Below are 24,611 nucleotides of genomic sequence, written 5' to 3'. Positions count from 1 at the left end.
CATATTTCACTGTTCTCACGGGAGGATTTGAGCAGAATAAAATGGAGTAACTGTCATCTGCGGGGGCAACTAACTGTCAGCTGGATAGGAAAATGTCCACAGATATTGTCTTTCTATCCAGTATTGAATGTGCACCCAATACTAGGAGTAAATTCCCACAAAACATTCTGGGGTATTACCCACTGAAAAAGATAGGCTACAGTATATAGAAAGAGATGTTGCTGCAATATGATAGGATCTGTTACCATAGAGTGCTTTATCCTGTAATGTATTCAACCAATTACCCAACACAAGCTAAAAATAATTCTATGCTGCCTTTGATTCATATTGGCTACTTAACAGCCTGAGTTTTAACTACATGGAATTGCTTTCCTTGCTGGACCTAAAGACTGCTGACTGGTATATCTGTTTGTACATATAGATATAGGGACACAACAGTATTACCGATGAGCACACACTGCCCCCTAGAGCTAATATGAAGAATTAAAATGAGGGATTACAAGCAGAATCAGATGACAGTTAGTTGCCCCGACATATATGGGCTCAACAGGCAGTTTTGTCCTTTTAAACCCATACATCATACTATAGTTCTATTATTTGGGTTCATAAAAATTAAATAAAATTAGCAGCAGCCGTAGATAGGAAAAATGGGAATCAGCAGGTATTGTAGGTGGCGACAGTAAAACTTTAATTACTATTGCCCAACCTGTACCCCTCCAGTTGTTCTTGATGTATAATTCTCTTTCACTCACTCTGTCTTAAACCTTCTTTACATAAATAATTATCCCCCACACTTGCTGTCCCCAGTCAAACTGAGTGCAAACTGTCTGCAATATCAGTATTTTTCAATTAATTGTAAAAAAAACGAGTGTATCTTGCAATATGCCACATGCCCAAAATCTAAAATTATTAAAACTAAAATGATTCTATGCATATTGCAATCTTATCTGAATAGTATAACAATACACGGCAGCATATAGAGGTGCTTCTTGGTTATTGTGAGTGCTAAATGCTTTAACTTACCTACGGAGATGCTCGTGTTCTTTTAAAAATAGTTCTGTTCGTCTGTTGTTGACTCCAGATCCACTTTTGTATGACCTTTCAGAAAAAATAGAAAATAGGCCTTTTATCAAAGTGAGGGATAACGCCTGCCTAATGAGTAAATTATGTTACGGACCTGTAAAAAAATAAATTAAAAATAAAATAACCAACAAGCTTATTTACATGCAAAGCAAAACTAAAAAGACAGGTACCCATTACTTGCTCTAAAGTAATATTATCTAATGCTGCCCTACAGATGAACTATTACTCCCAGCATTTCAGTGATTGCTAAACAGGGGGCCATACATGTAAATATTGGTTGGACAGGCCTGTCAGCAGGCCCCAAACATGGGCTAATAAGCTTTCAATTAGGTCCAGAAGGATCAAACTGACAGCTTTTATCAATCGGTGAATTATCACCTTACATCTTCCAACATTCATTCAACTTCTTTCAGTTTCTTTTCCAAACTGTCACCTAAATAATATTTGTTTCCTTAAATTTATTCTTGTAACTGCTTTCGCTAGCTTTAATGAAGGTTGCCTAGCTTGACCTTAAAGAAACAGTAACATCAAAAAATAAAAGTTTTTAATTATAAAAATATAATGCAGTGTTGCCCTGCACTGGTAAAACTGGTGTGTTTGCTTTAGAAACAGTACTATAGTTTATATAAACAAGCTGCTGTGTAGCCATGGGGGCAGCCATTCAAGCACAGGATACACAGTAGATAACAGATAAGTACTACTATAGTTTATATAAACAAGCTGCTGTGTAGCCATGGGGGCAGCCATTCAAGCACAGGATACACAGTAGATAACAGATAAGTACTACTATAGTTTATATAAACAAGCTGCTGTGTAGCCATGGGGGCAGCCATTCAAGCACAGGATACACAGTAGATAACAGATAAGTACTACTATAGTTTATATAAACAAGCTGCTGTGTAGCCATGGGGGCAGCCATTCAAGCACAGGATACACAGTAGATAACAGATAAGTACTACTATAGTTTATATAAACAAGCTGATGTGTAGCCATGGGGGGCAGCCATTCAAGCACAGGATACACAGTAGATAACAGATAAGTACTACTATAGTTTATATAAACAAGCTGCTGTATTGCCATGGGGGCTGCCATTCAAGCACAGGATACACAGTAGATAACAGATAAGTACTACTATAGTTTATATAAACAAGCTGCTGTGTAGCCATGGGGGCAGCCATTCAAGCACAGGATACACAGTAGATAAGAGATAAGTACTACTATAGTTTATATAAACAAGCTGCTGTGTAGCCATGGGGGCAGCCATTCAAGCACAGGATACACAGTAGATAACAGATAAGTACTACTATAGTTTATATAAACAAGTTGCTGTGTAGCCATGGGGGCAGCCATTCAAGCACAGGATACACAGTAGATAACAGATAAGTACTACTATAGTTTATATAAACAAGCTGCTGTGTAGCCATGGGGGCAGCCATTCAAGCACAGGATACACAGTAGATAAGAGATAAGTACTACTATAGTTTATAAAAACAAGCTGCTGTATTGCCATGGGGGCTGCCATTCAAGCACAGGATACACAGTAGATAACAGATAAGTACTACTATGGTTTATATAAACAAACTGCTGTATAGCCATGGGGGCAGCCATTCAAGCACAGGATACACAGTAGATAACAGATAAGTACTACTATAGTTTATATAAACAAGCTGCTGTGTAGCCATGGGGGCAGCCATTCAAGCACAGGATACACAGTAGATAACAGATAAGTACTACTATAGTTTATATAAACAAGTTGCTGTGTAGCCATGGGGCAGCCATTTAAGCACAGGATACACAGTAGATAACAGATAAGTACTACTATAGTTTATATAAATAAGCTGCTGTGTAGCCATGGGGGCAGCAATATAAAGGAGAAAAGGCTCAGGTTACACAGCAGCAGGTTATAATGGTGTCATCTGTTATATAGCATTTTTTCAATTTCCGCCATTGCTACACAGCAGCTTATTTATATATATATATATATATATATATATATATATATATATATATATATATATATATATATATATATATATATATATATATATATATATATATATATATATATATATATATAGATATATAGATATATATATATAGATATAGTTTTACCAGTGCAGGGCAACAGTACATTATATTTTCATTACTTTAAAACACTTTCTTTAAATCTTTATTTTGTCAATTCAGCTACATGTATAGTCATTTTTTGGGGTGTTAAATTTGTGCTGTCACAGAGTGCCAAAAGGTAAGGGAAGAGCCAAACTGTCCATTATGCTTCTACTAAACTATATTAACACTTGAAGGAAAAACATTACAGTAAAATGTATATTTTCATGCTTAGAAAACCAAGATATTACAGTCAGATTTATAGCAGATTAAACATTTATTTATGATACACTGCTTTTTAATTTGTTTATGGGCAACCACTATTTTGCACAAGTATAGCATTAACTCATGAAGATGCAACAATATTATGTAAGCGATTGCTCCATTCCCTAATGGCAGTAGGTCTGATGCTGTAGTAGCAAATCTGGGAAAGTGATTATGGGTTTGGTGTGTAACTGAGCACACACACATAGTGCTGTCATTGCAGAGAGGGTTTATGAGAGAATAAAGCAATGCTAAGAGACCGTTACATGTTCAGGATATCATTTGCCTTCCTTGTTGTCATGATTCAATGATTTAAGACCTTAAAATACTTATTGCTCTGTGGGTGTCAGTAAAGGATCATTAGGCTGAATTCATGGTTGTGTTTAAAAGGATTTTCTTCCTGCATAAGGAAGCCAATAAACATCATCAACCATATAATGTGCAGTATTTTTTTATTTATACCATTTTCAGTGCCTTCATTTGGCATGTGTTTTTTTTTTTTTTTTTAACTTAGACCAGATTAAATAAAACTGCTGCATAAGCCTCATAGGCACTACAAGCAATGTATATACCTCTGCAATATGAAATTATATAGTGAATAAAGTACCCCCTCTTGTAAAATATAAGGATATTATAAGTTACCGAGGAGCAGGGGAGGGGACTATCTAGGGTAGTAGGTAGGGCTTTTTAGGGGTTTCAGGTTTTAGTTCTCCTTTAAGTCTGCTAATAAAACATTTAAACATTAAATAAACCCCATAGGATTGTTTTGCAGCCAATATGGATTCACACAGCTTAGTTACCATCATGTACAATGTACTGTTTTATTATTACAGTGAAAAAGGGTATAATTTAAAAAAAAAAAAACAATTAGTAAATGTGCCCCATAGAGTCCATTTTAAGTAAATTATTCTATTGGTCAAATATTGAGGGTTAATTAACCCTCGATATTCGACCGTCGAGGTAAAATCCTTCGACTAAGAATATCGAAGTCGAAGGATTAACCGCAATTCATTTGTTCGAACGATCGTAGGAAAAATCCTTCGATCGAACGATTAAATCCTTCGAATCAAACGATTTTAATCCATCGATCGAAGGATTTTCCTTCGATCAAAAAAAGCTAGGAAAGCCTATGGGGACCTTCCCCATAGGCTAACATTGTACCTCGGTCGGTTTTAGGTGGCGAAGTAGTTGGTCGAATTTTTTTTTAAAGAGACAGTACTTCGACTATCGAATGGTCGAATAGTCGAACGATTTTTAGTTCAAATCGTTTGATTCGAAGTCGCAGTCAAAGGTCGAAGTAGCCAATTCGATGGTCGAAGTAGCCAAAAAAAACCTTCGAAATTTGAAGTTTGTTTCCTTCTAATCCTTCACTCGAGCTAAGTAAATGTGCCCCCAAGGGTAGCTAGAAAACTGAATATCAGTGCAAACTCGTATACAGATTTAATATGGTCATAAAGTACGGAATACAGAAATAGTGCAGTGACCATTAATGGACTCTGCAGAAATTCACTGAAGTAATTTGAGACTTACTCAATATCCTTTCGTACTGATCCCAAGAGGTCTTCTCTTTCTCGGATTGCCTGGAAGTTGGCTTTAGTTTTGTGGAATTCATGTGTGTAATCCTATAAGGCAACACTCATATCAATTGATGTAATGCTAGAGTGACAGAACACGTTTCAACAGCACAAGCAGACTGGGCACTAGTAATGTCAATCTATTATAAAAAGACTTTCCCATCACACAAAGTGTACAGCTCACTGCAAACCTGACACACAATAGATGAACAGTGGGAAAATAAAAGGCTTGCTGGTGGCAAAGGGTGTTGTTTTTTTTTTTTGCCAAAAGGCAGAGCAGATTTTGCAGAAGAAATTAATATGTAAATACAGTTAGGCCCATAAATCTTTGGACAGAGACAATGTTTTTGGTTCTGTAAATTACCACAATGAATTTAAAGAAAAAAAAAACAACAACTCAGATGCAGTTGAACTGCAGACTTTCAGCTTTAATTCAGTGGGATGAACAAAAAGATTGTATAAAAATGTCAGGAACTAAAGCCTTTTTTTAACATAATCACTTAATTTCAGGGGCTCAAAAGCAATTAGACAATTGACTCAAAGGCTATTTCATGGGCAGGTGGGGGCAATTCCTTCCTTATGTCATTATCAATGAAGCAGATAAAAGCCCTGGAGTTGATTTGAAGGGGGGGGGGTGCTTGTATGTGGAACAGACAACATGCGGTCAAAGGAGATCTCCATGCAGGTGAAACAAGCCATCCTTAAAGGGATTCTGTCATGGGAAAAAACATTTTTTTTTCAAAATGAATCAGTTAATAGTGCTGCTCCAGCAGAATTCTGCACTGAAATCAATTTCTCAAAAGAGCAAACAGATTTTTTTATATTCAATTTTGAAATCTGACATGAGGCTAGACATTTTTTCAATTTCCCAGCTGCCCCTGGTCATGTGACTTGTGCCAGTACTTTAGGAGAGAAATGCTTTCTGGCAGGCTGCTGTTTTTCCTTCTCAATGTAACTGAATGTGTCTCAGTGGGACATGGGTTTTTACTATTGAGTGTTGTTCTTAGATCTACCAGGCAGCTGTTATCTTGTGTTACGGAGCTGCTATCTGGTTACCTTCCCATTGTTCTTTTGTTTGGCTGCGGGGGGGGGGGATATCACTCCAACTTGCAGTACAGCAGTAAAGAGTGATTGAAGTTTATCAGAGCACAAGTCACATGACTTGGGGCAGCTGGAAAATTGACAATATGTCTAGCCCCATGTCAGATTTCAAAATTGAATATAAAAAAATCTGTTTGCTCTTTTGAGAAATGGATTTCAGTGCAGAATTCTGCTGGAGCAGCACTATTAACTGATTTATTTTGAAAAAAATGTTTTTTTCCCATGACAGTATCCCTTTAAGCTGCAAAAACCCATCAGAGAAATTGCTACAATATTAGGAGTGACAAAATCTACAGTTTGGTACATCCTGAGAAAGAAAGAAAGAAAACACTGGTGAACTCAGCAACGCAAAAAGACCTAGACGTCCACGGAAGACAACAATGGTGGATGATCCCAGAATCATTTCCATGGTGAAGAGAAAGCCCTTCACAACAGCCAAACAAGTGAACAACAGTCTCCAGGAGGTAGAGTCTCCATATCCAATTCTGCCATAAAGAGAAGACTGTATGAAAGTAAATACAGAGGGGGCACTGCAAGGTACAAGCCACTCATAAGCATCAAGAATAGAAAGGCTACATTGAACTAAAAAACATCTAAAAAAGCCAGCACAGTTCTGGGAAAACATTCTTTGGACAGATGAAACCAAGATCAACCTCTATCAGAATGAAGGCAAGAAAAAAGTCTGGAGAAGGGGAGGAAGAGCTGATGATCCAAAGCATAGCACAGTTGTGTATAAAAGATTTGGGAGGCAGTGTGATGGCTTGGGGTGCATGGCTGCCAGTGGCACTGGGACACTAGTGTTTATCCATCATGTGACACAGGACAGAAGCACAAGAATGAATTGTGAGCTCTTCAGAGACACTGTCTGCTCAAATCCAGCTAAATGCACTCACATTGATTGGGAGGCGTCTCATAATGACCCAAAACATAGAGCCAAAGCAACCCAGGAGTTTATTAAAGCAAAGAAGTGGAATATTGTTGAATGGCCGAGACAGTCACCTGATCTGAAGCCAATTGAGCTGCATTTCACTTGTTGAAGACTAAACTTGGGACAGAAAGGCCACAAACAAACAGCAAGTGAAAGAAGCGGCTGCAGTAAAGGCCTGGCAGAGCATTAAACAGGAGCAAACCCAGAATCTGGTGATGTCCATGAGTTCAACACTTCAGCCTGTCATTACTTTTGAGCCCCTGAAATGAAGTGATTGTGTTAATAAAAGGCTTTAGTTCGTCACATTTTATGCAATATTTCTGTTTAACCCACTGAATTAAAGCTGAAAGTCTGCAGTTCAACTGCATCTGAGTTGTTTCATTTAAAATTCATTGTGGTCATGTACAGAACCAAAATTAGAAAAAAGTTGTCTCTGTCCAAATATTTATGGACCTAACTATATATAAAATCTTTTTTCCCATGACAAAAACAACACAATTTACCATATTACAATAATAACACATTAATTTTAGAGAGATACAGTCTTCTCTGGGAGAAACAGCATAATCAAAACAAGTGTGTCCACTAAAAGCCACCATCAATCCTTTTTAATGAACATCCTTCTGTCACTAGATGAGAAGCAGCAAGTAATCCTCATCTTTCAACAGAAGCACAAACTGTACATTTATTTAGCAACATTCTGCCACTTGTCTTTGTGTTCTAAGCGTTAAAACAAGATTCAGCGCAGCTAGGACCTGGTAGTTAATATAAACATAATACTACACTATTGGTTGCCCCTTTGCTTTACTATTCACTGGTCTGCAGCTGCCTTCTGCTTATTGGTTGCTATTGATTTGGATTACTGACTGTACCAATAAAGATTAAATTAAATAAAAGTGTACATTTCCGCCTTTATTACGAATCGCTCTCACTTTGTAACCAGATATTATTATATACCATTTAAATGTAGTAAAATATATTACATATGGTTAAAAAGTTATCATTAGTCTTAACCCTTTAAGTGTCACAGATTGTAGAATCCACTATGTTGATGTGGAAATACCATCAGCCTTTCTGCTTCTATCAAATCCTACAGCACACACATGTTGTCTAGCACTTAAAGGGTTAAATCATATGGTGTTGACATCTTTGGGGGTTACAGCACCGTTAAAAGGGTCATATAATGAATTCTTTATAAATATACTTAGTGGAGTTTATGATCCATTTCTGTACAGTTACCTGCAGGATATCTCTGTGCCTCTGTAACGTGTGCATCAATGCAGCATTTATAGACGTCACACCCGCCGTGCTGCTGTATTCAGCCATTTTGTCATTTACCCCGGTAAGCTGAAAAAGATATTTGAGTACAGAAAGGTAAACCAATGTCTTGCAACCAAAAAAAAAAGGGCAATCGTCTGGCACGGAGCATTATATTTTTACCAATATTTGAATAATGGACTAGGTGAAATTAAATCCAAGTAAGAAGTTTAATTTGCAATACATTCTCTAACTCACATTTTAAAGGGGACTTGTCTCCTAGGCTCTGTAAAATCAAAACGCTCTTCAAATTAATATGAAACCCAGATTGTTTTTACTCCATCTTTTAAAGGGCATGTAAAGACAAAAACATAAAATCCCATTTTCACTTTAATGAAAAAGAAATCTATCTCCAGAACTCAAGCAGCTTTGTTTGTTTCCCTGTAGAGCAGTCGGCGACTGTGTAGAGATTTGTTTTGGATTTTATTTTTGCCTTTACATCCCCTTTACTGTTTCCAACTCCAGCTGCAGGGACAAAGATCATTTTAACAGATAAACTGGGATTCTATTTGGAGGATTATTTGCTGCAGCCACTGGAGAGTTGGAGAAAGTTTGTATCAAACAATACAAAAACTATAAAATCCACATTAGATTACATGACAACACAGGACCCAGTGCAGTCTGCATATTCTGATTATTAATCAGTCTTGCTGTATCAGCTTCTGGCAGATATTATTTGACTTGTGATTTATGACAATCCCTAAGCAGCCCAGACCACACTGAGCATGTGCGCAGTCTTGGTCTTGCAAAGATGTTTAACAAAGTTACAAGATGGTGACCCCCTTTGGCCAACTTTGAAAGAATAAATTATTTGTTTGATTAGGCTTGTGGTGCAGTAAGTTCATGTTTATGTTAAGTATACAAAATGCAGCATTTCTAGCCTTCTGAGGAAGTGGCTAGACGCCACGAAACGCGTCAAGCATGGGGTATATGTCACTGCTATGATATATATGCTTTTAATTATATTTAAAGATTTTATGAATTCAGCTGTCGAAATACTCTGCAATTTCTGTATTGTTTTCTTCCACTGTGTCTGCCTGGGTGCAGTGAATTTTGACACTTGCTTCAGTGCCGAAATCACTGCATGTGCCTCCATTTGGCCAAACACATTGGTTCCGGGTGTAGGCAAGCAAGATGGCTGATGCCAGTGTAGGGGGCTGATTCTCTGACAGCGTTTTTTCTGCAGGATGAGAGTGTGTGGCATTAGGAGCAGAGGAAGTTTTTTAGATTGTGTGTGTTTAATTCGCTCTCTCTGTGTTAAATCCAGTAGAGCAAGTGCATGAAATCCCATGTAAACAAATATTTAGAGTAGGGAGCACATCAGTTAGAGAAACAATGAATGGTGTACAAGGTCAAATGAGATACTATACAAAACCATTGAGAAAAGAAAGACCCTTTAGGTTGCACCTAACCATTCTATAGCTGCTAATACCCACCACAGAAAATAAAGTTAAGTTTTATTTTCTGTGATGGGAATTAGCAACTATAGAATGGGTAGGTGCAATCTAAAGGGTCCTTCTTTTCTCAATGGTTTTGTATACCATGAAATCACATGGTAACCGCAGAGACTGCATCCCACATCCATAAAAGCAAAGTCTTGATTAGTAACTATGGTTTTGCTCAGGTTATAATTTAACCTTGAGCGAAAGCAGCAAATGAGCTGAAAATAGGATAAAATAAACAAATATACATTACACAAATAATTTATCTTACAAATTATAATGAGAGGAACAAGTCACTGTTTGACACTAATTCTAATAATATCTGCTGTGATTTTGGCTTGCTAAGTGATTAAAATACCATGTTGTTGTTGATTGGTACAATATATAGCTCCATGGAATTCAGATTACATGTACCTTTGCCAGAAGCTGCTCAATTTCCACTGCCATTGTTTCAAACATATGATCTTGGCTTGATCCATTTAGTAGTGGAGTTGTGTCCGAGCTGGTGGAAACAAAAGATGCGTGGATTAAAAAACAAGCAACTACACATGCAGCGCTTTAAACTCACCACACGACAATTACTATCATTGCTATAAAAAGCTAACGCTAAATAAAAAACAGGCATGCCAAAAAAAACTGGGAGTGAAACTATAACCAAATGAAAGACTCTGCTTAGACTTGCATTCAGCACACATACTGCTTTAATTCTTACATTTTCATTAAAGGGGTCGTTCACCATTAAATGGATCCTATCATCGGAAAACGTGTTTTTTTCAAAACAGATCAGTTAATAGTGCTACTCCAGCAGAATTCTGCACTGAAATCCATTTCTCAAAAGAGCAAACAGATTTTTTCATATTCAATTTTGAAATCTGACATGGGGCTTTTTGTCAATTTCCTAGCTGCCCCCAGTCATGTGACTTGTGCCTGCACTTTAGGAGAGAAATGCTTTCTGGCAGGCTGCTGTTTTTCCTTCTCAATGTAACTGAATGTGTCTCAGTGGGACATGGGATTTTACTATTGAGTGTTGTTCTTAGATCTACCAGGCAGCTGTTATCTTGTGTTAGGGAGCTGCTATCTGGTTACCTTCCCATTGTTCTTTTGTTTGGCTGCTGGGGGGGGGAGAAGGGGGTGATATCACTCCAACTTGTAGTACAGCAGTAAAGAGTGATTGAAGTTTATCAGAGCACAAGTCAACATGACTTGGGGCAGCTGGGAAATTGACAATATGTCTTGCCCCGTGTCAGATTTCAAAATTGAATATAAAAAAATCTGTTTGCTCCTTTGAAAAATGGATTTCAGTGCAGAATTCTGCTGGAGCAGCACTATTAACTGATTCATTTTGAAAAAAATTTTTTTCCCCATGACAGTATCCCTTTAAGGTAACTTTTATTATGTTATAGAACGGCCAATTTTAAGCAACTTTTCAATTGGTTTTCAATATTTATTTTTTTATAGTTTTATTTGCCCTTTTCTTCTGACTCTTTGCAGATTTTAAATGGGTGTCGCTGATCCCTTCTAATAAACAAATGCTCTGTAAGTAGGGATGCACCGAATCCACTTTTTTGGATTCGGCCGAACCCCGAATCCTTCGTGAAAGATTCGGCCGAATACCGAACCGGTGGGAAGGGGAAAACATTTTTTACTTCCTTGTTTTCTGACAAAAAGTCATGCAATTTTCCTCCCTCCCCTAATTTGCATATGCAAATTAGGATTTGGATTCCGTTCGGCTGGGCAGAAGGATTTCGGCCAAATCCGAATCCTGCTGAAAAAGGCCGAATCCTGGCCGAATCCCGAACCGAATCCTGGATTCGGTGCATCCCTATCTGTAAGCCTACGAATGTATTGTTATTGTTACTTTTTATTAGTTCTCTTTCTATTTAGGCCTCTCCTATTCATATTCCAGTCTCTTATTCAAACCAATGCATGGTTGCTAGGGCAATTTGTACCCTAGTTACCAGATTAAGATGCAAACTGGAGAGCTGCTGAATAAAAAGTTAAATAACTGAAAAACCTTCAATAATAAAAAATGAAAACCAATTGCAAATTGTCTCAGAATCTCTACATCATACTAAAAGTTATCTCAAAGGTGAAAAAACCCTTTAAGAGCAGAAAATATCTGCAAATACATCAAAGCATCGTCACTTACCTTTAATCTTCAAATGAGACTTCAGTAAAGCAAAGAAACATATAGATAATTCTGCTTGTGGCCCCTACTACATGACCTGATATGTGTAAAATCTGCCATAATATAAATTAAAACAATTCTTAATCCCATCATCAGGCCGTATTATTAACAAAAGATAGAATGGCATAAAGCTTGCTTGGCTTTTACTGGCAATAGCTTTCTATTTAAACACCTCAAATATCCCCTATATGCATGAAATCTCTAGCTTGTCCCTTTAAAGGGAAAATATCACTGACAACCTAATTCGCTCTGAAGCCGTAATATTGTTTAAATTAGAAACTTAGCAGAAAAATGTATTTTCATTGTAATGAATCCAATGTTATTCAATTACTATCTTTTTGGTAAAGGAATGTCTATATGGCTGCTAGGGTCTCAAAATCAGTAACCAGATAGCAGTATGAATGACAGGCTTGAGACAGCCTTAGTAAAAAAAAAAAATCATGAAAAATTTAAAAGCTTTTAAATCAGTGTGACATCTGGTTGCTCCAACATATAGATGGTGATTCTTAAAGGGGAACTATTGGGAAAATGAAAGCATACTGAAATCTAAATATAATCAATTAAATATTCTATACTGTTTCTCGTTTATGTTCACTATTCCTCGCTCAGCATCTGTTTCTCCTCATACTGTCTTAAAAGACCAGTAACATCTCAAAAATTTTTTACGAAATTCGTAAGAATACATCGAAAAAACCAGACAAATCAAACGTAAAAATCGCGAAGTCTTTTTTTAAGACATAACTTACCAAAACTCTGCTTGCCCTCCTCTTCAGAAAAGGTGACCATCGTGCGGTGCTCGATTTCTCCTCCCTGGCTATCTCCTATAAGGAAGGCAGGGAGGAGAAATCGAGTGCCGCACGATGGATCGCCCAATCATTTTCTGAAGAGGAGCGCAAGCTAAGTTTCGTTAAGTTATTTCTTAATAAAGACTTTGCGATTTTAAAGTATAAACTCTCTTGGTGTTTATTTTTTTTATGAACAAATTTTTTAAAAAAAATGTTTAATGTTACTGGTCCTTTAATTCAGAAGTTGGGTGTCAGATGAATGAATCCAATATATCTTATAGGGGGCTCCTTTTGCCTAGAAGATGTATTAGAGCTCACTCTATAAAAAACACCAGAAATCCTGTCTCTCTACATGCAGAATTTGTGCAAAAGGCAGTTATTTTGTTTGTACTAGAATCAGTTATTTGAGTGAGATCTAATTCATCTGCTAGGAAAGGAGCCCCCCTATAAGATATATTGGATCATTCATCTGACACCCAACTGCTGCATGAAGAGAGAATGAAGAGAAACAGATGCTGTGAGAGGGATAGTGAAGATAAATTTGATTATTTCAGAAACAATGCAGAATATTTAATTGATTATATTTAGAAGTTTCTTACTTCAGTATGAGGAAGCATATATTAAATTGTTATTTTCGTGATAGTTCCCCTTTAAAATTAATTACCATATTTGGACTGTCCCTGTCTCCATGATCCTTGAGGCTAAAGTCAGATCAGGACACAGCATTCGCTGACGGCAGGTTGTTTTCCATTTATTCATCTTTTCAAGTGCTTTCAATATTAACATGTCTATTTTAGGTACAGGGTGTTGTCTTTTATTGGTGTAACTATCTTCTTATATGAGGAAATATGTTCTTTATGTGCTCTGCAGACTCCATTTACAGAATGCACATCTAAAATGTTCCTACCTGGCAAGAATGCTGGAAAGGTTTGAGTTTTTTTATAAAACCATGCAGATCTATAACTCAGTCAGCCAAGGTATCACAAACTGCCACCAGTCTCCTGTAATATTTATGGTTAGCATGGCACATCCCTCTACAACTTTTACAAATAAAAAAACAAAAACACTCGAGATCAAGTTGTATCTGAGTGGCACAACATAAAAAAGGTTCTTGGCATTGAATTACAGCGTAGCACATAAAAAGATGATTTAAACAAAGTATGTAAAATAACCACAGCTATAAGAGAAAATAGAAATAAAAAGAAAAGAAATTATGTAGTACCTATACCTGTCGCGCCTTCCCTCTCTGGAGTTATTGTGGCTGTAACTGGTGCACAGTTTGCTGAAAGACACCAACTTCAGATCAAGTTCATTCTCCAGCTGTCGGGCCTGTTTCCTCAAATCTGAAAATGGAATGGTATTTAAACAAACAAACAGATTAACACTATGAGCCGACTAACTGTAGTTCCATAAACATATAATCCATATTAATATAATAGAATACAAACGGTCTCCTGTTTAGCATTAGCTCTGCTTATGTGTATAGCATGAAATTTAGCCAGATCAGTACAATGCAATGAGTACAATGCAATGGGCACTTAACTATAAAAGCTGTGAAATTAATTAGGGGTTTTCACCTGAAATAGGAAACCCACTTATGGGTGAAAGAATTTTCCGGTCCCAAACAACTGCGCATGCGCCAAAAGTCATGAAAATTTCCAAAAGTCACAAAAATGTCAAGAAAATTTCCGAAAAATTGAATGTGCAGGTGTTTGGGACTGGAATATTACACCAGCTGCGCATGCGCCAAAAACGACGGTCTGCTTCCAAAGTTTAACGAAGAAAAAAAGATGGCGGCTGTGAACTCTCGAGGACAGAATCTGCACCGAGGGGTAAGTAAAAAGTTAGGGGCTTTTGCCCCGGGTACCAGGTAGGCTGGGGGGGGAGAAGGGTCTACATAGGGTAGGGTTTATGTTACAGGTTGAATTCTCCATTAAATGAGAGACTAGAATATGAATAAGAGAGGCCTGAATAGAAAGAGAAGTAATAAAAATTAACAATATACGTGTAGCCTTTCAGAGCATTCGTTGTTTAAATTAGGTCAATGAACCCCATTTAAAAGCTGGAGAGCGTCAGAAGAAGAAGGCAATTAATTAAAAAACTATAAAAATAAATAAACAATGAAGACCAATTCAAAAGATTCGGCCGAATACCAAACCGAATCCTAATTAGCATATGCAAATTGGGTGGGAAGGGGAAAACTATTTTTACTTCCTTGTTTTGTGACAAAAAGTCACGCAATTTCCCTCCCCACCCATAATTTGCATGTGCAAATTAGGGGTCGGATTCGGTTTGACCAGGCAGAAGGATTTGGCTGAATCCTAGATTCGGCGCATCCCTACTTTTGAGTTAACTTTTAGTGTGATGGAGAGAGTGACAATTTGCAATCGGTTTTAATTTCTTTTGCATTGGTGGTTTTTCAATAATTTAGCTTTTTATTGAGCAGTTCTCCAGTTTCCAATTTCAAATTCCCCTAGCAACCATGCACTAATTTGAATAAGAGCCTGGAATATGAATAGGAGAGGACCTGAATAAAAAGATAAGTAATAAGAAGTAGTAATAATAATACATTTGTAGCCTTCTGGAGGATTTGGGTTTTTTTTAGATGGAGTCAGTGACCCCCATTTGAAAGTTGGAAAGAATCAGAAGAAAAAGGCAAATAACTAAAAAAAACAACAAAAAATAAATAACGAAGACCAATTGAAAAGTTGCGTACAATAAAATAAAAACAGTAAAATAAAGCGTACAAACCACAAAAATTAAAGCTTTGATCTGCCGGGTATATATGCTTTCATATTTTGGATTAAATAGACTTTTTTTGTTCTACTATGTCTTTTAATGTGCTGGATTACATTTGTGTTCTGTATATGAACCTTGTTGCTGCTGCGGGTTAATACCTACATCCTAGTACATTTGCACAATGTGAAAATACTCCCTCAATTGAGTAATTGTTTAACTTATATTACCTTACCATCAATAGTAGCAAAATTACACACATGCACAGCCAAATATTTCCATTACATGATTAGCCTCACCTAGTTCCTAAGCTGAAACTATTGTACAACTGAAGCAGTTGTTACGGTTCAGCTGAATACATAACCCAGTGCTGCTTATTGTCTACATTGTAAATGGCCTGGAGTAGACTTCTGGTAAAACTGTATTTATTTTGCAATCTTGACAGTTACTTGAAATATATTGCTAAATGTTGTACAGGTATGGGACCTGTTATCCAGAATGCTTGGGACCTGGGATCTTTCTGTAATTTGGATCTTCATACCTCAAGTCTACTAGAAAATCATATAAACATTAAATAAGCCCAATAGGCTGGTTTTGCCTCCAATAAGGATTAATTACATCTTAGTTGGGATCAAGTACAAATGACTATTTTATTATTACAGGGAAAAAGGAAATAATTTAAAAAAAACTTGCATTATTTGGATTAAATTGAGTCTATGGGAGACGGCCTTTCCATAATTCAGAGCTTTTTGGATAACAGGTTTCCAGATAACGGATCCCATACCTGTACTTCATAATAACATACCGAGATAGGGCGAATAGATCATAAACGAGAGCCATGATCCCATGGCAAGATTTGAATAGCAATGCTGAGAATATTACCCATGGTATGTAAACATTAAAACAACCAAAATACCGACTAGAATAAAGCCTGAAGATCTGTGTTTTCCCACACACTGTGTCACTGATTGTGGAATTAATGACAGCCCTTTGCTACACAGAGAACACACGAGATTTCTACCTTTCAGTATCATTATGACTCTCTACAGAGCAAGTCAGGCAATACAAGATTCTTATATACAGGGAGACTGACAATACAAGGGTTACAGGAGGAACCAATAGGATTTGCAGGGAGCTGTGTGCAAAGAGCTTACAGTCTACAACACAGTGCCTGAATGGTGGAACACACACACATGTCCATTGTATCACAGGGTGTCTAAACAGGTCTTATATAGAACACAGAGCTGTGGATAAGGGAAGGTAATGCTGAACAGATGATATTAGTGGATAAAGAGATTAGTATAGGAAGAAGCACTAGTGACCCTCATATGTGCATTTATACAAAATCCCTGGTACAATAATGCTGCTGACAGTGTGAGGGGCTCAATGTTGGACTGGGGATAACAGAAAAAACTCCCGGTGGGCCCAGGTGTCAGTGGGACCTTCTGCTTTTAAACATTTGGCCTATTTCACGGTCATTCCCTATTTCTATGAGAACAAAGAGGCTAAATAGATGGAATAATAGATAGGATAGAGGTTGAGCGAGGAGAGGAAGAATAATAGTACTGAGAGTGGCCCCTGGTCTAACATGACTGGCTGGGCCCCTGGTCTAACACGACTCGCTGGGCCCCTGGACTCGCTGGGCCCCTGGTCTAACACGACTCGCTGGGCCCCTGGTCTAACATGACTGGCTTGGCCCCTGGTGACCCAGTCTAACTCGGCTTCTTCACACACAAATCAACTGTCTGGGAATTCTGGGAGTTGTAGTTGCTTCAAATCTGCTCTCTGAGAGGTTTTCTTTGACAAAAAGCATTAGACTGCTAAGCCTTCGTGTTTCCAGCCAGTTAAAAGCAAATAACAACCCCTGGTACAGCTGCGGACTGATTCATGTGAGTCAGAGCCATTACACACAGGGTACACTGAGCTTTCACTTTAAGAGGCGAGGAGCTTCACCACCATCAGTGGCAGCGCCATTCAATTCAATAGCGCGTCGTAACAGCCAGTCACACGCCGACACTAATGTGAACCTGTCAACAAGCAGCCGGTATCACTTCTCAAACACATCCGGTCCTCACCTTCCCAGTAATTGCTGCTCCCCGCCGCCATCTTTGTTGTCCAACGTCACCCAATCCAGCCGGCAAGTGATAGAGAGGCGGAGCAGGGGTAGAAAGTCCGCACACTGGCAGCTAAAGCGCTCAGCTGAAGTAAAACCAATGCAGCGACGCCTGGCGGTTCTGGTATCGCAGTGCGGCTATAGTTCTGCTCATCCTGAAAGCTGTAAAGCTGCACTAGATCTCTTACACTTACACTCGATTTATTGACTAATTGTGGGAGTAAAATGAACCATTTCTGTTCTGGAATAAGAATCATTCTTGGCACAGCGTCATATCTGCTATTACTTCATATTAATAATGTAGCCCCCAGTTACTTTTCTGTTTCTCTTCAGCATGACATTTATAAATCATATTGTTACCAGGGTCGCTGACCCCAACAACTACAAAACAGATGCATCCTGAGCTTATTCTCATACACATCTTCCTGTTCACATTCTTTCTTGTTTATCTTACAGGCTAGGGTTGCCACTGGGAATAAATAGCGGCCTTCCTATATTTTTATGGTTTTTCCTTATAAATAACAGTAGCAACAATTTTACCAGCCAGGCCAGTATTTAGCCATGTGGCAACCCTATACCAGCCCCTGCCTGGTTGTTAAAGGAGAACTAAACCCTAAAAATGAATGTGGCTAAAAATGGCATATTTTATATAGTGAACTTATTGCACGAGGCTAAAGTTTGAGCTTGTCAATAGCAGCAATGATCCAGGACTTCAAACTTGTCACAGGGGGTCACCATCTTGGAAAGTGTCTGTGACACTCACATGCTCAGTGGGCTCTGATTGGCTGTTGAGAAGCTAAGCTTAGGGCTCGTCACTAATTATCCAGCACAAAATGAGCTTCCCTGGCTGTAATATAAGCTGATGCTACAGGTTTGCTGATTATTCAATTCTGATGCTAATTGCACTGGTTTCTGTGCTGCCATGTAGTAATTATGTGTATTAATGACTAATCAGCCTTATATTGTGACATTTCTATTCTATGTGTACTGTATATTGTGAGTGGCTCCCTAAGCTCAGTAAGTGACAGCAGCACAGAGCATGTGCAGTGAATCAGCAGAAAAGAAGATGGGGAGCTACTGGGGCATCTTTGGAGACACAGATCTTTACTGCTAAAGGGCTGTGGTTGCCTTGGGCTGGTACAGAAGCACAAAACATCATGTACAACATTTCTACCTAATCTTTAGTTAGGCTTTAGTTCTCCTTTAAAGGACCAGTAATAGCAAAACATTTTTATAAAAAAAATTCGTTAGTATGCTTTATTAAGAAATAACTTAGCGAAACTCCACTTGCACTCCTCTTCAGAAAAGTCGATCGGCCATCCATCGTGCGGCACTCGCTGCATTCCTTATAGGAGATAGCCAGGGAGGAGAAATCGTATTAAAGAAAAAGTATTAAAGACTTTTAATAAGAAACTCATATTCTCCTGCAGTTATAATAATTCAGCACCATCCAGTCATCTGCCCTCTATTCCCTGCTTCTCTCCTTCATCCTGCATTTCTCTATTATTCCTCTAACACTCCAATGACCTGGATACTGACCCCGGCCATTGTTCTGACCCAGTTTGTGATTAAACTGCTGATGGGCTCATCATTGAGTTTAATATGTCTCTATATATTTTAATGTTTATCAGAGTGTATTTATGAAGTATACAATAAACAAGTCTCTTCCCGCTAAAACTGCATTTGCCACTTGTGCCTGTTATTCTCCATATTTACAGGTCTGTTTATCATACAACATACAAGACATTGTGGGAATTGTGTCTTAGTTGGAGGAGAATTGACAACTGCAGCATTTGCAGCCTGTTTTACTGGTACATGTGGTTGGAACCAGCAGTGCAGAGATAGTAACAGACATCCCTGATACTGTTTTTAATATCAAATATGTTAATAAATTGATTTAAAATCATAAAAGATCTGTAATTCATTTCTGTTGTGAAGTTGCTTAGAATTAAATATGCTTTTATAATGCGACCCACGCAGGACTCTACCTCCAATTCTGCTGCCGGATTTAATAGAAAAGCATTCGGCGGCAGGGTAAGTCATTTTTTTTTTTTTTATCATATAGGCATCTAACCTATGCGCAGGTCCTCGAGGTCTGCCTGTATAGTATGCCCCTGCTACTGGGTTTATTTAATGTTCAAAGATAGTTTTTTCTCTGGATGGGAGGGACTAAACATCACCCTTTTCTCCCAAATGGATTCAGGAGTGGCAGAGAGTAATGGCCATGCCAGGACTTACTATCTGTTTGAGGGAGGCAGGGAAACTGCAGTTTAATAATAATACTAATAATAATAATAGTTTGAGGGCTGCAGGTTGGAAATATACACTGTGAATATCTGCACTTTTGTTATTTGGTATACTACCTACTCTGCACCTTTATTTCCCCATAACTCCTTTCCACTTGCAGACAATAATGAATGGTCCCCATCAGCACAGAGACGACTTGTATAGAAAAGTGATTACAGCACAATCAATTCTCATTTTGCAGATTCCTGACCAGTAATAGGAAGAATAGGCAGAAAGCCTGCGCCGTTATTCCTCATTAGGTGAATGAGGCTCTCGTCATGATCAGCACAGCACCCATTAATGTGATCAATAGTCCCATGCAGACATCAGCAAATCACAGGTCAGTAACCCATTCATTAGCAGCACAGCTCTCTGCACTCTGTTATTTGTCGTTGCCCACGTTATCTGACCCGTGGACTTGGTTGCAACCTTGCCAAAATGTACTAAAATTGCACTAAATACTCCAGGTAAGTTTAGGGGCTTCAGTTCACTGTAGTCCTCATGCTCTGGTCATACTGTACCTGTCTGTACCTCCTCTTAATTACAACCTGTTTGTTGCAAACAAACAAGAAGAAGTCAAACTGATACGATTTAATGCACAATCATTATTCCTATATTTTTGAGAATACAGGGAGCAGAGACCTAACTGGGGTCCTGGCAAAACTCCCGTTTGTGCCCATTTGTTGATGGCCCTGGTTGGATGAGATTCCAGGAGTTGGGTGAGGGACATGGAGGAACCCTGGGAATTCACATAATATCTCTAGAGCAGGGGTCCCCAGCCTTTTTTACCCATGAGCCACATTCAAAAAGAGCTGGGCAGCAACACAAGAATGAGAAAGGCCAAATAAGGACTGTGATTGGCTATTTGGTAGCTCCTATGTAGACTGGCAGCCTACTTGCCCCCAAGCCCAGGAATTCAAAAATAAGCCACTGGTTGGTGATCACTGCTCTAGAGCATATGCTCAGTTATGCCCAGAAATGTGTTTTCTTTCCATTCGTTCACTCTTCTGCCCTTCTAATACATTCCTCTTTCACCTTTGTCACTAACTTCCCCAATCGTTTCTGCTATACCCTGTTTACCCTAAGGTTACCAGATAACTTGAAAATTCAGGGACACATCTCATAAATGCCTTGGATTGCCTTTAAATTAAACTGCAATCAGTGTGGCCCTTCTAGGTGGATTTTTTAGATCTGGTTACCCTAATTTACCCCCATTTGCTTCTCACACTTTATCTTATAATGCTCTTTATCTTCTCATTTATTACACCACCAACCCTTGGACAACACAGTGCTACGCAATATGTTGGCGCAATATAAATACATGTTAATAATAACAATAATAATCTTTCCAATTTGGCTGCTTAATCATTTTAACGGTCAGTAAAACCAATAGCTTTATAAGAGATTATCTATTCCTCTAGACGGCGGCGCCACGACTTGCAGCGGCTAACTGTGCTCCAGCGAATACAGTAGGAAAACTCTATTATTTTTTCATTTATATGTAATAGCTGGAGCCACGTCGTCTCGTCTCACTGTGTATTCGTATACCGCTGAGATGACAATAAAGTTTACTTTGACTTTTGAATTAGACATATATCTATAATGTTTTATTATTAGGAGATACCAAAGCATAAAAACCCAAGTTGCATTTTAATGATATGATCTCAATCAATGATGATGATTATGTGCCCATCATCATGTCTGGGATACTGCTGAAATCACTGAATAAATATATAGTGAATAAAGTACCCCCTCTTGTAAAATATAAGGATATTATAAGTTACCGAGGAGTTTCATGACCATATAAAAACACGAGGCCGAAGGCCGAGTGTTTTTATACAGGTCATGGAACTCCAAGGTAACTTATAATATCCTCATATTTTACAACTGGGGGTACTTTATTAATTATAATACACAAATTTTAGTGAGTCATGTGACAGAAATTACATCACTACTCACCGTTTATAACTGATGACATCACTACTCACCGTTTATAAGGATATAATTTACAAGATATTCATGGCTTTTGTGTATTATATAGATATATATATAGATATATATATATATATATAGATATATATATATTGGGGCAGCAGAAACCACTTAAAGGCTGCAGTAGAGTTAACTCAGAACATTATATACTATAAAGCACATGTGCAAGCCTAGCTAAGTGCAAGAGATCTCTGGGAAATAGACATGCAAGAGCTTCAGTTTCCTTGAATCGACAAAAACAATAGGCAAAAACTCTATAAACTCTTTGGAAAACTCAAATTTTACATTTTGATAACATTTTTCCAGGGTGAGAGAAGCAGATCTGCTCAGTGCCCCTGCTCCATTGATTTAAATCCAATCAGTCTATTTTGCAGTCACACACACCGTGGAACTGAAGCGGAGGTCAACCCAAATATCCGAAAAGAAGCATCTCCTGGCCGACCTCAGGGGCAATCGTATACAAATCAATGGAGCCGGGGGACTGAGCAGATGTTTCTCTCAGCCTGCAAAATTATTACACATACCCTTGTGTGTTCTCCTTAATGCAGCTCCATTTGATATCCCGGGTGCTCCGCCAGCAGCGTTCCTACTGTAATTAGACCTGCTCAGAGAAAATGAAAGGCAGCACTCCGGATTAAAAGAATGGTGATTTATTGCAACAGATCACAGACCATCACCTGATACATTTTTTCATTAAAAATTCGGATTTTAGTGTCGAAAAAAACTCTATTGTTTTGCATTTTTGTCATTCTGACTTTAATAAATAACCCCCTAAAACTTTTTACCCTTTCAAGCCCCAAAGTCTCCTAACAAATAGCAAGTCTATCCTGCCTTTTTTTGAATAGAACAATGGAATGAGAGAGTATTACCCCCACATAAGAAAGATGAAGCAGTGACAACATAGGAAGGCTGTACAGCTGCTTGAAAGCAAAACATCATTTAATTACAAGTTCAGTAACAGACGGGAGTTAATTGCAAGGACTACAAAATGTCATGACGTTTCTCTTTACATTGTTTCTTTCAGCAAAGACAAAGGCATTTAAAAGCATGGCAACATCTTTGTTGTACAAAGTCACAGCAGCATTGTCACCGCCCCTGTATCCCAAATGCTTCAGGTGCTGCAGTCACTGCAATAAGGCACTTCAGGAGTTATCACATATTGTTATAGCAAAGAGAGATGTAAAATAAGGGGCCTTACTGGCAATGATAATGGACATAATACTGCACGGCTTTTGCCTTTAATTCAGGATCTTTGGGCGGGACATACTCCTGGGCTACACATTGAATGCGTGGGATCTCACAGACGTCACAATATAACGGTCAGGAAAGCTGCAAACAACTCAAAATTGAACCCTCTACCATTGACGTAAACAGCAATTCAGCAAGTTTTAGGTGGCAAATAGTCGAATTTGAGTTCTTATAGGGCCAGAGTATGATAAATCTAATTCTAATTTTTTTTTTTAAAAAAAAAACTAATTTAATTTGAATAAATCCCTAGTTGAATTTGACACTTTTGACCAAAAAAAAAGTCGAAAATTCGAACTTAGAATTAAAATGTTCAATTCGACCCTTGATAAATCTGCCCCTTAAAGATTTAAAAGGATAGGCCCAGGCAAACATGTCTTGTTGAGGGCTACACAGGAGCAATTCTATAGATAGGCTGGGCAAGCACATATAAGTGGCATAAGCCACTGGCATATCAGCCTGTTGCCATAAAACAAACCCTATAATGATATAAATGTGCCCAGGTTACCCATAGAAAACAATAAGGTAACAATTAAATGCAACCTGCCGATTGGTTGCTATGGGTTACTGCACCTGGGCAAAATTAGCAAACGTTGGGCCATTTTTTCTTTTTTTTGCAGCTTCTACTATTAAAGCACAGGGAGCAATTCACAGAGTTCTAGCTTGTGAGCAGAGCACCCTGGTATTAGATTATATTATGAATTTGTCAGTGAGCTTTATTGAGCTATAATTGTCTGATCCCCGGGTGCACCTATAGGGCCCGCACAATTACCCTAATCGTCAATGCAAAAGTAATTGAAAGTATCTCATAAAATGATCTGAGCCTAAGACGGCACAAAACCAGACATCTTTATTTGATTTTTACATAGCCTTCTGCCTCTTTATATACAACAACGCTGCTTGATCACACTGCACAGCATCATGGGAACCTGGCTCCATCTTGTCGGTTCCTATGAGCCTGACAAAGGGATACTAGATCTCCTGAAATGCTCTGCATTATTTTAAAGGCACAATTAAATGGAGTCTTTCCAACATATCAAGGATGGACCTGCGGATTTCGTTGACCTACAGATAGGTCTACGGTTGGATATAGCCGTAGTGCAACAGCATCTATGAAGTGTCAGCTCTGGTGTTGGAGGAAGACTCTGCTGCTTATTTATATAAAAATGAAAATAAGTAGAGGGAATGCTCCATGCAAACATTAAGACAGGGCATGTGTTGTGGTCCTCTGTATCCTGCACAAAGGCTATACATAATTATTTGTATGGCATCATCATTTTTGGATAATCCAGCGCACAAGTCACATAAGCCACGAACTACATGGAAATAACTGAACAGCAATGCATTAAAGGGGATGTTCACCTTTAAACAAACTTTTAGTATGACGTAGAAAGTAAAATTCTGAGCCAATTTGCAATTGGATTTCATTTTTTATTATTTGAGGCTTTTGA

At 38.1% G+C, this 24,611-nt stretch overlaps 1 protein-coding gene across 3 annotated transcripts in view; it reads right to left on the bottom strand.

Moving 5' to 3' along the window:
• The window catches only part of gosr1.S (golgi SNAP receptor complex member 1 S homeolog), a 47,162-nt gene extending 29,446 nt beyond the window's left edge, over positions 1–17,716 (bottom strand). The window contains exons 1-6 of one of the 3 annotated variants that reach the window (XM_018248797.2): positions 17,600–17,716; positions 14,011–14,131; positions 10,230–10,317; positions 8,296–8,403; positions 4,984–5,075; positions 1,024–1,098 (exon numbers count right to left, since the gene is read on the bottom strand). In XM_018248797.2, coding sequence (XP_018104286.1) covers positions 1,024–1,098; positions 4,984–5,075; positions 8,296–8,403; positions 10,230–10,317; positions 14,011–14,131; positions 17,600–17,630 — 515 coding nt within the window. In that variant the 5' untranslated portion in view covers positions 17,631–17,716. Of the gene's footprint in view, positions 1–1,023; positions 1,099–4,983; positions 5,076–8,295; positions 8,404–10,229; positions 10,318–14,010; positions 14,132–17,435; positions 17,557–17,599 lie in introns of those variants that run through there. The other 2 variants (XM_018248798.2, XM_018248799.2) reach the window with 2 other exon arrangements.
• Positions 17,717–24,611: the final 6,895 nt, after the last annotated feature.

The sequence above is a fragment of the Xenopus laevis genome, chromosome 2S (assembly GCF_017654675.1).
Source record: "Xenopus laevis strain J_2021 chromosome 2S, Xenopus_laevis_v10.1, whole genome shotgun sequence".
In the NCBI taxonomy this organism is placed as follows: Eukaryota; Metazoa; Chordata; class Amphibia; order Anura; family Pipidae; genus Xenopus; species Xenopus laevis.
Note: the sequence above shows the minus strand (reverse complement) of the source record. Positions and strands in the feature narration are given on the sequence as shown.